This window comes from Pelobates fuscus, chromosome 10 (assembly GCF_036172605.1).
Source record: "Pelobates fuscus isolate aPelFus1 chromosome 10, aPelFus1.pri, whole genome shotgun sequence".
Lineage (NCBI taxonomy): Eukaryota > Metazoa > Chordata > Amphibia > Anura > Pelobatidae > Pelobates > Pelobates fuscus.
In genome coordinates, this window is record NC_086326.1 from 20,030,630 (window position 1) to 20,042,898 (window position 12,269).

Sequence of the window (12,269 nt, forward strand, 5' to 3'; positions counted from 1 at the left end):
TGTTAGTCCCCTTGAAACAACTTTTCCATCACTATTGTGGCCAGGAAGAGTCCCTGTGGGTTTTAAAATTCGCCTGCCTATTGAAGTCTATGGCGGTTCGCCAGGTTCGCCCGTTCGCGAACATTTGCGGAAGTTCGTGTTCGCCGTTCGCGAACGGAAAATTTTATGTGCGCGACATCACTACACATCAATATTGTGTGCTTGCATCTCCAACAAAATCCCACACTCTAGTGGAGAGTACCAGTATTGCAATATTGCAAATTAAGCCATACAAACATGACAAGTGAGCTCAAGATTTTTAGTTGTCTATTGAAGCTAAACTGGCCACTTTACTAGCTTGTATAGAAGCACCGTAAAGTATCCTTCCCAACAGTTCAAATGGATAGAGGGTGACATTATCATTGTAGGGTTATAACTGGGGGTGTAGCCAGAGGCGGACTGTTCTGAGGAATATTACGTGACTTAGCAATAATAATTTATGCAACTAAAATGTTATTTAGAAAAATGCATCTTATTTACACAGACTGATTTCTAAACAGATTTATTGTAGTTTAAAGACACATTACTGTTGAGTATTATTTCTGTGTTATACACTCAGACACATCAACAATGGAAAATAGGAAGAGTTGGGCCCAAAATAGGGACTGTTCCTAATAAATAGAGCACTTGGGAGATATGGAAAAGGAGGTGTGTCAGTCTGACATCCCTTCCAAGTGGACAAACTGGCAGCTTTGAGGGCATGTTTCCTTCAACTGGCCCGCTCTTGTGCTGAGCATATATGAAGCACTTTTGATTGAGCAAACTGCGACCTTTCCTGAGGTAGCTTCTTACATTGCGTGCAAGTTTATTATGATTGCTTACTGTTTCCTAGTGTCATGTTTTCTCAGAGAGCAACTTCAGAGAACCAAATCAAAATGTGAAAAGAGGCCCAAAACCAGGGCTGTCCAACAGGATGTAGGACACTTGGGATGCATGCGTAGAGCCAGACCTGCAATTTACTTTGGCGTTTGAGCAAGTTCTTTTCCCCTTAATAGGCAATAGAGGAGGGCAAGCACAGCAGGTAATAGGTTGGCTCTTAGTCCAATGAGAATTTCTTTAATGACACTTCTTAAAGCAATAGTAGGCAAGCTTTATTGGACATTCTTAGTGGTGTATTGTGAATGGCTACATTGTGTTAGTTTTATATATTTTGAATGCACTTTCAGCACAATACACTAATGCTGAGCATGTCTCTGCTATATCACGGGAGCTTAGTGTAGGTGCCTGTGTAATTGCAAGCTGGTGGATTTGTAACTTGTGCTCTGAGATGGCATAGGAATCATTCCAGAGAGTTGGTGGAACCACGTATGTCTGTATCTACATACATTAGACTTGAACATCATTTGAAGATCTAAGCTTTCACTGCTATCTTTTCCATTAGGTGCTAATGTTCCAGATTCCAATGAGCACTGACCTCTTCTGGGCCCTAATCTGAAAACCACACAGTCACACAAATACAGATTAAACATAAATTATAAAATCTAGAACCGATGCCTTTCAAGTAGTGTAAATTGGAATTCCTTATTGTTGACCTTCTACCAGTGAGTTATTCTGAAGTTTTTTTATGTATTTTTAATTCATTCAATTTAATTGAATACTTCAGTGCTATATTTTTGGAGGATGGAGTACCATTTCCCCCCCCCCCCCCCCCCCCCCCCACAAATTGTAAATCTTGCTTCTGTATCTTCTTTTATAAAGGATTGGACGTCGAGAACATGCTGATCCATTCATGGAGGAGCTGAATCCAGGAGATGCCTCTGAGCATGATGGACTAGGAACTGGTTAGTTAAATCAACTTTATCTATGCTGACATTTCTAAACTATTACAAACTGCTTGAAAGGCTTCACTATGAAAAATGAACACATCTCGTAACATCTCTCTGTTTTATTACTCATCGGTTTCATTCCTGGCGATTTCTGTTGTGTATATATAACATTGCAACAGTTATTTTATTTCCACACTAATAATGAAAATGAATTCTTCACAATGCCTCTTCAAATATAAGATGATACAAGCGTAATCGACTATAAGGCCGAAGAACATATTATGGCATTAAAGTGCAATTGTACATTTGTTCCAGAGGGTGGCACTAAAGATTTGTTCACTGTTCAGTAACTTGCTAAGCATGAATCTGTGATTGGATTTTGACAAAAATATAAGGTTGATTAAAATGTTTTTAAGGTGACTTAGAGGAAATAACACAATTCTCTGATGTTCCGACTACACTTTCAAATGTTATAACTATTTGAATTAAATTGCAGTTCCTTATTTTTTTTCCACCTCTAATTTTAAGGTGTAATTTGAGACATACTAAATCCTAAACTGAGTTGGTACTTAAATGTGAGCAATTTAGCACTGTGCATTCCTTACTAACCAAGATTTAAGCATACGGAATTAGAAACCCATACGTCTTAACAGTTACAACTGGCGAAAAAACATAAATTGTAATACTTTTAATGAGATTTTCTGAAAATGTTTAAATGTGAATCTTTACCTTCATGCCAATGAAGCATGCATATGTACTAAACAAAAAAATGGAGAGATTTAAAAAAAGAGCAGCAATTGTAAGAATACTTTTAGCATAAATTCAGAAACATACTTTTGCTAAGAGTGCAGAATTAAAGTACATTAGTACTTAAGAAGATGATATCTCAAAGATAATCTACTGAAGTGTCATGGTTATTTGATCAATCATGTCTAATAGGATGTTACACGCATAAAACAAGATTCACTTAAATGGTTTTATTCATGAACTGCAAGCAGAAGCAGCTACTGTATGTAAAGATAATTACTTGCCACCACGGAAATCCAAGAATCATATAATAATTATATTTATATTGCATAATTTGTGTGTACTTTGAGTGGCATGGATCGTGAAATGTAGAATATGATCCGGGTTTTGGAGATTGAGAAGGCAAATTATTAGCAATGAGAAAATCATTTCTTGTGAGATTGTGGTCAGGTGGAAATTTAATTTTAAACAGCCACTCAGGTCACCATAACAACTTAATCTAAGCCAGTAGTTCTCTATTGATAAAAAAAAAAAAGAAACCTTGGGGATCTACTGATTGGCCCGGTGACACTACTCGTTTCATGTAAGTGAGTTTTAGAAACCAGATGCTGCTTGGAGATCAGCACCGGAGGTAACTTTTCGAAAAAAAAAACCTTAAGGCATGAGTGATGAGTGCCTCCGAGAACCATGACCACTTCATATAGATGTTGTTATGGTGACAGGAGTGTCCTTTTATGCACCGAACATTTGTTTTGTGGGCTGATCTATCTACTAAATAACCCTGTATCAAACAATAGAGTTTATTTTGGTTTATCTTTAACAGCAGTTCCATACTGAATGCATATTTCGAGTAGATTGTTTTTTTCATTGTGATGAACATATTTGTTTGAAGAAAATCCACAGAAAACTTTTTGAGAATTATTATTATTATTATTTGAGAATAATGCAAATGAAATGGAAAAATAAAGTTGTGAAATATTCCCAATTTACCTATTTTCCCTTCAATTTTCAATGTTGTAAAATGTGTAAACATTTTTCTTCAAGTCAGCAAGAATTGACTTGTGAAGAAAGATGACTCGTATCTGTCATGACAAACAATCCCATTCGTTCACCCAGCGATTAACAGGCATTTTATTCGTTCAGCACAGCTAAACAGGATTTGTGCACAAGTCTATCAGCCCATCGTTCTACTGGGACATCAGGGACAACTGTTAGAAAAGGGTATAACCTCAAAGGGTCCTTGCCAATTAAAGAAATGAAATACCTCAAATTCAAATGCAGACATTCATTCACAAAACGTAACTTGCCAATTGTATTTTTCTTTCTTTGTGAACATGAATGTACATGAACTATTTTTAGTTTGTGCAGTAGAATGTCGTGGTCTACTGTGTCAAAGGCCTTTGCACAATCAAGAAAAATAGCTCCAGTTAGGTCTCCTTGTTTCATGCCAGTTTGGATTTCATTGCAAACTTTTAAGAGGGCAGTTGTAGTGGAGTTATTTGGGGATGAAAACTTGATTGATCAGGGGTCAGATAGTTAGATTGTTGGTAATACTCACATAGTTGCGTATGGGTGCATTTTTCTAAGATTTTTGACAATACTGGGAGCAATGATATTGGGGGATAGTTAGAAACCAAAGTAGTGTCACCACTTTTATGGATTGGCATTACTCTCGCAGTTTTCTAAAGTTTGGGTTTGTATCCAGACAGTTGAGTACACACAATCCATGGGGCCCCGGTGCGAAACTGAACCATGCCCCCCCACACCCCTCCCCGACAAACACACACATACATACAGACACACACACATGGACACATACAGACAGATACATACAGACAGACACATAAACACATAAAGACACATACATACAGACAGGCACACATACAGACATACATACATACAGACAGACACAAAGACACATACATTCATACAGACCGACAGACACAGACACATACATTCATACAGACCGACACACACAGGCACAGACAGGCACACATGCATACAAAGACACATACATACAAACAGACAGGCACACATACACACAGACACATACATACAGACAGACACACACAAGACACACATACATACAAAGACACATACAAACAGACAGGCACACATACATACAGACAGACAGGCACACATACACGCAAAGACACATAAATACAAACAGACAGGCACACATACATACAGACACACAGACACATACATCTGACAGACACACAGACAGACACATACAGACAGACACACATACCTACATACAAATACACATACATAAAGCACACATACAGACAGACACACACACAAGACACACACACAAGACATACATACAAACAAACACACACACACACACACACAATATTTTAGTCACCCTCCTGTTTCCTACCTTTTAGGTGCAGGAGGGTGACATTCCCTGGGGTCCAGTGGTGGCTCAGGTTGATGGGAGTCAGTCAGAGTTCCCACTCTGACTCCCTCCTCCCACGCGGCTCTCTGTATGCCGGGAGGAGTGATGTGCAGTCACTTCCTCCCAGCAGTGGTCTCATCACAGGGGGCCCGGTCATGCTGTTAAAGCGCCCAGCGCTGACCTGGCCCCCTGACAATCCATATCCATCGGGTGGCCCTGACAGCATGGGAAACCCGATGGACCCCTTGGACAGAGACCCTGGCGGTTTGCCGCAAAGCATGGTGGCGGGTACCCGGTCGCAGGGGTCCGCAGGGCGGCCGGGTCCCCTGGAGTGACGGTCCCTGTCGCAGCTGCGACCCCTGCGACCGCGATATGTACGCCGCTGTATTCAGACACCAAGGACTCGTCAATTAGGGTTGTGACAGGCTTGAGCTTCAACAGCATTGCTGGGATTTGATCAGGTTTTTCATTCTTGGATCATTAAGGTGTTTCTTAATGACACTAATAGGTACGGTCTAAAATTTAACTTGTCTATATTGGGTCTTTGCAAATTTAGTGGGGCCTGATTCACAATGTAGTTTCAGGGTGTGTGTCATTTATTAGCTTGGCAATGATGGTGGTGGTGCATCCGACAGAATAATTGTTAAAGGCATTTGCTACATCCAAGGGAAGTTACAGGGTTTGGTTGTCCACTTTGACAGTGGAGGATTGGGAGTGAATTGGTGGAGTTTGTAAGTTATTTATGACTTTCCAAAAGTTTCTAGGGTTTGAAATGTTATTGTTCAGATTTTCACAGAAATATTGGGCTTTGGCCAATTTTGTTTGTTTTGTGCATATATTTCGCCATTGTCTATATGCACAGTGATCATTCATAGAGCCAGTAAGCTTGACCTTTGACCACAATGAATTAACCTTGGGAGAGGATTTAGTAGCTTTTATTTTGCGCACGCAGTACACTAAACAGTGTTAACTGAAACTGTTGGGGAGAACACCTGCCTCCTAAATTCTATCAGGAGAAGTGGAGAGAATCAAGTCGAGCAGGGTATGGTTACGGCTTTTGATGTTTATGCGAGTTGGGGAGGAGATTAATTGCTTTAGCTGTAATGTCTTCAACAGCGAGCAAGAACTTTTATTTTTAGGATTCAGCCAATCATTGTTAAAATCTCCAAGACCAACAGTTCACTTTTTGGGTTTTGAGCTATGGTTTCACTAAGGACTATGTCAGATAGGGGATGCACAGGGGAGCTAGGTGGGCAGTAGATTCCTGCAACAATTATTGATTTACTGCACGGGATCTCAATTGTGCCAGAAAGGAAATCAAAGGTGGCAGGAGAGTTAAAGTTTTGTAAGGGGGTGAACTTTAAGGAATTGTCAACATAAATTGCAATGCTGCCTCCACTTTTTGCTCTGTCATTTCTATGGCATGAATACCCATGTATTACAATGGCAGAGTCAGGTATTTTTGCGGTTAGCTACGATTCAGAGAGCACAATGATTTTGGGCTTGTAATGTGAACACCATGCTTGCAGTGCATCAGTTTTTGTAGTAAGCTGCAGATATTACAGTGCACAAATGAGAGGCCTTTTTTAGTTGGAAGGCTAGTAATGGAATCTGTCGGGGGACCAGGGTTAGACTTTACATCATTTGCAAGGGCAAGTAATAGGAATGTGGACATAATCTCAGTTTTGTAGTATTGCAATTGTAGGGTTTTATACTTTCGTGGGGTGGGGGTTGGAAAGCTTGATTTCAACAATCTCCACCAGCACTCCGCAGATACATTACAGCAACAAAGCAGGCCATAATGTATAAGAATTTGGTTCTCAATTTGTGGTGAGTGGTGTTTAAGAGGGTAGTGGTAGGAACATGAAAGGAGTGTGAAGAAGGTTACAAGGAATATTAACACGGTCAAATTTGGAGCCATGTAGAGGAGAGGAGGAGAGGAAAACACAATTTAAATAAGTTACAAATAATGCATATAGGGTGAGGAAGTAGTACTTGCACTACACATATGGCTAGATACAAGACACAAACATAAATGCAGTAAGCACAACAGCATTTGGATGATAATGAGAATGTTGATTGAAGCATTGTCTGCTGTTTTTGAGGTTGAGGGAAGTAGGTGTAAGGAGAGATTTTGATATTGAGGGAGAAAAGGGAAAATAAGAGGAGTGTTGCAAGATAGAGCATTACTCAGATGGGTATGCACATATATGAGATATGATTCCAGAGTGGGCATCCCATCAATGCCAAGCAGCAGACAGTGTATGTTTCTGCAGTCCATACATAATACAGCATTGCTCTGGATCTATTTTCTGAGTTGGTTTCTTGCATTTTTTTTTTAATTATTTAGGAATGTCTGAAATAAACAGGTATATGGACTATACTTCGGCTTCTAGACAAAATATGTTTGCTTTAGTTTAGAGAAAGGTGCTAGCTTCTGTTCTTGTCTATAAAGATAGACAGACTAAAAGCTACAATAGAGTGTCATGTTTGCATTGCGCCTGCTGTGGCAAAATGTAAGAGTAAATTGAAATGGATGTCAGAATAAATGAGGCTGTTAAACAATAAATATATTTAAATGTGCACATAGAAGCAAGAATGAGCAAGATGCTTGGTAATTGTCAGCTATTATGTATTTTTATTATCCTGGAAATGTATTACTTTCCTGCATCAAAATGGGCAGAAAAAGTAACATATCCTAAAATCTTCACATTCATTAAACAAATGTATATTTTTTTCCCCTTTAATTTATGTTTATTAAAATGTTCTAACTTCTAGTTATGAACAAGAATGCATATTTGGCACCTGGTAAAAAAAAAAAACGTATTTAAGCAATAAATGCATTTTTGGATGGATAAGCCATAGACGTATTTATTAAGAAAAACAGAAGGACAATCTGGTAGTATCCAGCAATTTAATGAACTCTATACATCATACTTAATCTTATATTCATAATTATTTTAGGAGGAGCTGTGACTGATTTTGATGGAGATGGTATGTTGGATTTAATTTTGTCCCATGGAGAATCAATGGCACAACCATTATCGGTGTTCAAGGGAAAGCAGGTAAGGTGTTTTTCAGTGATGTTTACGGGCTTGTTATATCTCAATTGGAAAGTTCCTCATAATTAATATATTTAGTTGGCATTCATAAATAATAAAATATATATATAAAAAAAATGAATATAAGGATCCTTTAAGGCCCAACAAACCATGCTAGATTTAGATCATAATCAAACATTTATCTTGGAGCAAAGGAAAGTTGATGCAAAAATGTTATATCAGATGCATGGGAAGAAGCCCTTTGACCAAAAGTTTGGCATGATTTAGTTTGGAGCTTGTGATACAGGCTCAGGCACCGAGTGTAGTGGTATTATGGAGACAGGCTTGGAGACTATGGTGAGGCCTGATAGAAAGCAGTTGTTGTTAGGGGATTCTATCATAAGAGGTGTAGAGCTGGACAATAGTGGTATTGTGAGATGTCTTCCTGGAGCTACTGCTCACAAAGACAGGAGACATATTTGTAATATTGTTAAGCGAGCAAAGCAGGAAGGGGAATTGGATGTACTTGTCCATCTAGGGAAAAATGACTTGCTTGCAATGAGGTTTCAGAGGTAAAGGAAGTTTTTATTGTTTTTGCCAATGATATACGGCAGGCCACATTGTCATTCTCTGAAGTTCTGCCTGTGCATAACACTCAGAATGACAGGCGGATGCGTATTAGGGACTTTAACTTGTGGCTTGGTGAATGGTGTTGGGAGCAAGGATGTTGCTTCATTTCTCATGCTCTCTCTGTTTGGAATGGAAATAAACTGTCTAAAAAAAGATGGTTTGCATCTTTCTCAAAAGAGAACAAATATTCTTATTCAGCAGTTTAGAGGTTTTACTAGGATGTATTTAAACTAGGAGGGGGTGGGGGTTGGGCAAAGGGTGATAAAACATAAATCCAATTGCCCCACAGAACAAGGACAGAATGTGCCTGTAGCAAGTGTGTTAAAAAATTATAAGCTTGTCTACAAATGCTCGCAGTTTGGGGAATAAGATCCATGAACTTGTGGCAATAATGGCAACTGATAATGTAGATTTAGTCGCTGTTACTGAGACATGGTATAATGAGAAAAATGACTGGGAAATAGCAATACCAGGGCACTCTTTATATAGAAAAGACAGGGAAGGGGTGGCCCTGTATGTGAAGAATAGCATAAAATCGAAACATAATAAAAGTTAGTGAGGCGAACATAGAGTCTGTTTGGGTTACGTTAGAATTTGGTAATCACACAGTAACTCGTGTAGGTGTGATTTATAGGCCCCCAAGACAAATTGAAGAGTTAGATAAACTACTAGTTGAGGAAATAGCTAAAATGACAATGAAGGGGGAAGTTATCATCATGGGTGACTTTAATCTTCCTGATGTGAACTGGAAAACCAAAATAGCTGCTTGTGCCAGGAGCACACATATTCTAAACTCCCTACTGGGATTGTCTCTAAAACAAGTCATTAAGGAGCCAACTCGTAAAGAGGTCATACTAGATTTAGTGTTAACAAATGGAGATTTGGTATCAGTTATTACTGTAGGTGAAAGTTTAGGATCCAGTGATCATCAGTCAGTGTGGTTTAATATAAGAACAGTGACTGAGTCACACCACACAAAAACAAAAGTTTTAGACTTTAGAAAAACAGACTTTTCTAAAATTAGAATATGTGTAAAGGAGTCATTATCAGACTGGAGCAATTTAAATGGAGTCCAAGAGAAATGGTATTATTTAAAAGTTGCACTGCTGAAGACAACAGAAAATTGCATTAAGCTTGTCAGTAAAAGCAAAAAAAATAGGAAACCACTGTGGTACTCCGCAGATGTAAAAAACAAAAAGTTAGCATTTAGTAATTGTAAAAAAAACAGAGTGAGGAAGATAGACATATCTATAAGATTAGACAAAAAGAGGCTAAGAAAGTTAGCTTCCAAATCACACATAGAAGAGAAAATAGCACAGTCAGTAAAAAAAAAGGGGGACAAAACATTATTTAGATACATAAATGAGAAAAGAAAAGTTAAACAAGCATTAGTTTGATTAAAAACAAAAGAAGGAAGGTATGTAGAAGAGGATAAAGATCTAGCTGACTGCCTCAATGAATATTTTTGTTCAGTATTTACAGATGAAAATTAAGGAACAGGGCCTCAGTTAGGAAAAAGGACAAATTAGTAATTTGTTGCATGTGAGTTTACAGAGGAAGAGGAATACGCCCAAAGTTATTAAAAAAGTGGAATACGCCCAAAGTTATTAAAATAGCTTAGTGTTATACTAGCAAAACCATTAACATATTTATTTAACCAATCATTTTTTAACAGGAGTAGTCCCAGAAGATTGGAAGTTAGCAAATGTTGTGCCTATTCACAAGAAAGGTAGTAGGGAGGAGTCGGGCAACTATAAGCCAGTAAGCCTTACTTCAGTAGTGGGGAAAGTAATGGAAACCATGTTAAAGGATAGAATTGTTGAACATCTAAAATCACACAGATTTAAAGATTAGAAAACAACATGGGTTTACTTTAGGGAGATCATGCCAAACTAATCTTATTGATTTTTTGATTGGGTAACTAAAATTATAGATCAGGGTGGTGCAGTAGGAATTGCTTACTTAGATTTCAGTAAGACTTTTGACACTGTTGCACATAAAAGGCTTATCAATAAACTGCAGTGACAGGCACTAGAGGGTTGTAGTCAATGGAGTATATTCGAAGCATGGTCTTGTCACCAGTGGGGTACCTCAGGGATCTGTACTTGGACCCATTCTCTTTAATATTTTTATTAGTGATATTGCAGAAAGTATTGTTGGTAAGGTGTGTCTTTTTGCTGATAATACTAAGATATGTAACATGGTTGATGTTCCAGGAGGGATAAGCCAAATGGCAAATGAATTAGGTAAACTAGAAAAATAGTCAGAGTTGTGGCAGCTGACATTTAATGTGGATAAGTGCAAGATAATGCATCTTGGACGTAAAAACCCAAGGGCAGAGTACAGAATATTTGAAAGAGTCCTAACCTCAACATCTGAGGAAAGGGATTTAGGGGTAATTATTTCGGATGACTTAAAGTTAGGCAGATAATGTAATAGAGCAGCAGGAAATGCTAGCAGAATGCTTGGTTGTATAGGGAGAGGTATTAGCAGTAGAAAGCGGGAAGTGCTCATGCCATTGTACAGAACACTGGTGAGACCTCACTTGGAGTATTGTATGTAGTACTGGAGACCTTATCTCCAGAAGGATATTGATACTTTAGAGAGAGTTCAGAGAAGGGCTACTAAACGGGTTCATGGATTGCATGATAAAACTTACAAGGAAAGGTTAAGTGAATAGAAACTAAAGACATTTCCCATTACTTGAGCATTCCATATTTTCGTAAGCATTAGAGCATTGACCAAGTCAAAGTGACAATAGAGCATTTTCTATGAAGAGTTTAGAGAACCTTGTAAGGATACAAACAGCAGTGTATTTTATACTGAGGGTTCTACCACACTATTAAAAAGAAGATATTGTGGATTGGAGGCACACGGTACTGGTTTTGTGTGCATGTTTTGCCCAAACTGGATAACTTTGAGTACTGTTTACCTTAATTTTACCTTAATCTTTAATGGGCAGTAAGGTTGACCAGTAAAATTCCTTTAAGAGTTTTGCTATTATAATATAAGAAGGAAGGAAATTAACAGTCAAATTCCTTCCTTTTTAAATACAAGATCTTTTGCTGGTTTAGAGATCCGACCTGTGGTCAATACCCATTATTCAGTATATAAGGTAATGTTTCAAATATGTATTGGTGGTGTGTGGGTTATTTTAGCTATTTTTCAGTTATATGTAGGTTGTCCACATGATATTTTTATGTTGGCATTGACAAAAGTTGCAATTGTGCATTTCTTCACATACAGAGACTTTTTTTTACCATTTGGTCATCATGTATGCATCATACAAGCAAGGAAAAAACCCTCACAATAACAACATTAGTGTTAATAACAGTATTTATGCATCTTTTCCACTGAATTTCTTCCATATTGTTATAAGCTTTAGTCAGTCATATTTTGGTTTCTCCCTTAGGGTTTAAAAAACAATTGGCTTCGAGTGATACCACGTACCAAATTTGGTGCCTTTGCACGTGGTGCAAAGGTTGTCCTGTACACTAAAAAGAGTGGGGCTCATCTGAGAATTATTGATGGTGGATCTGGTTATCTTTGTGAGATGGAACCTGTGGCTCACTTTGGATTGGGTAGGTACAGTAAAATGACTGATTTGTGAATGATTAATCACATGTATGTATTAACAATGCCAAT

At 38.1% G+C, this 12,269-nt stretch overlaps 1 protein-coding gene across 2 annotated transcripts in view; it reads left to right on the top strand.

Annotated features, from left to right (window-relative positions):
* CRTAC1 (cartilage acidic protein 1) overlaps window positions 1–12,269 on the top strand; it is a 478,485-nt gene that overhangs the window by 436,157 nt on the left and 30,059 nt on the right. For both annotated transcript variants that reach the window (XM_063435174.1, XM_063435175.1), the window contains exons 9-11: window positions 1,738–1,820; window positions 7,918–8,018; window positions 12,037–12,205. In XM_063435174.1, the coding sequence (XP_063291244.1) occupies window positions 1,738–1,820; window positions 7,918–8,018; window positions 12,037–12,205 (353 nt within the window). The remainder of the gene's footprint in view (window positions 1–1,737; window positions 1,821–7,917; window positions 8,019–12,036; window positions 12,206–12,269) is intronic.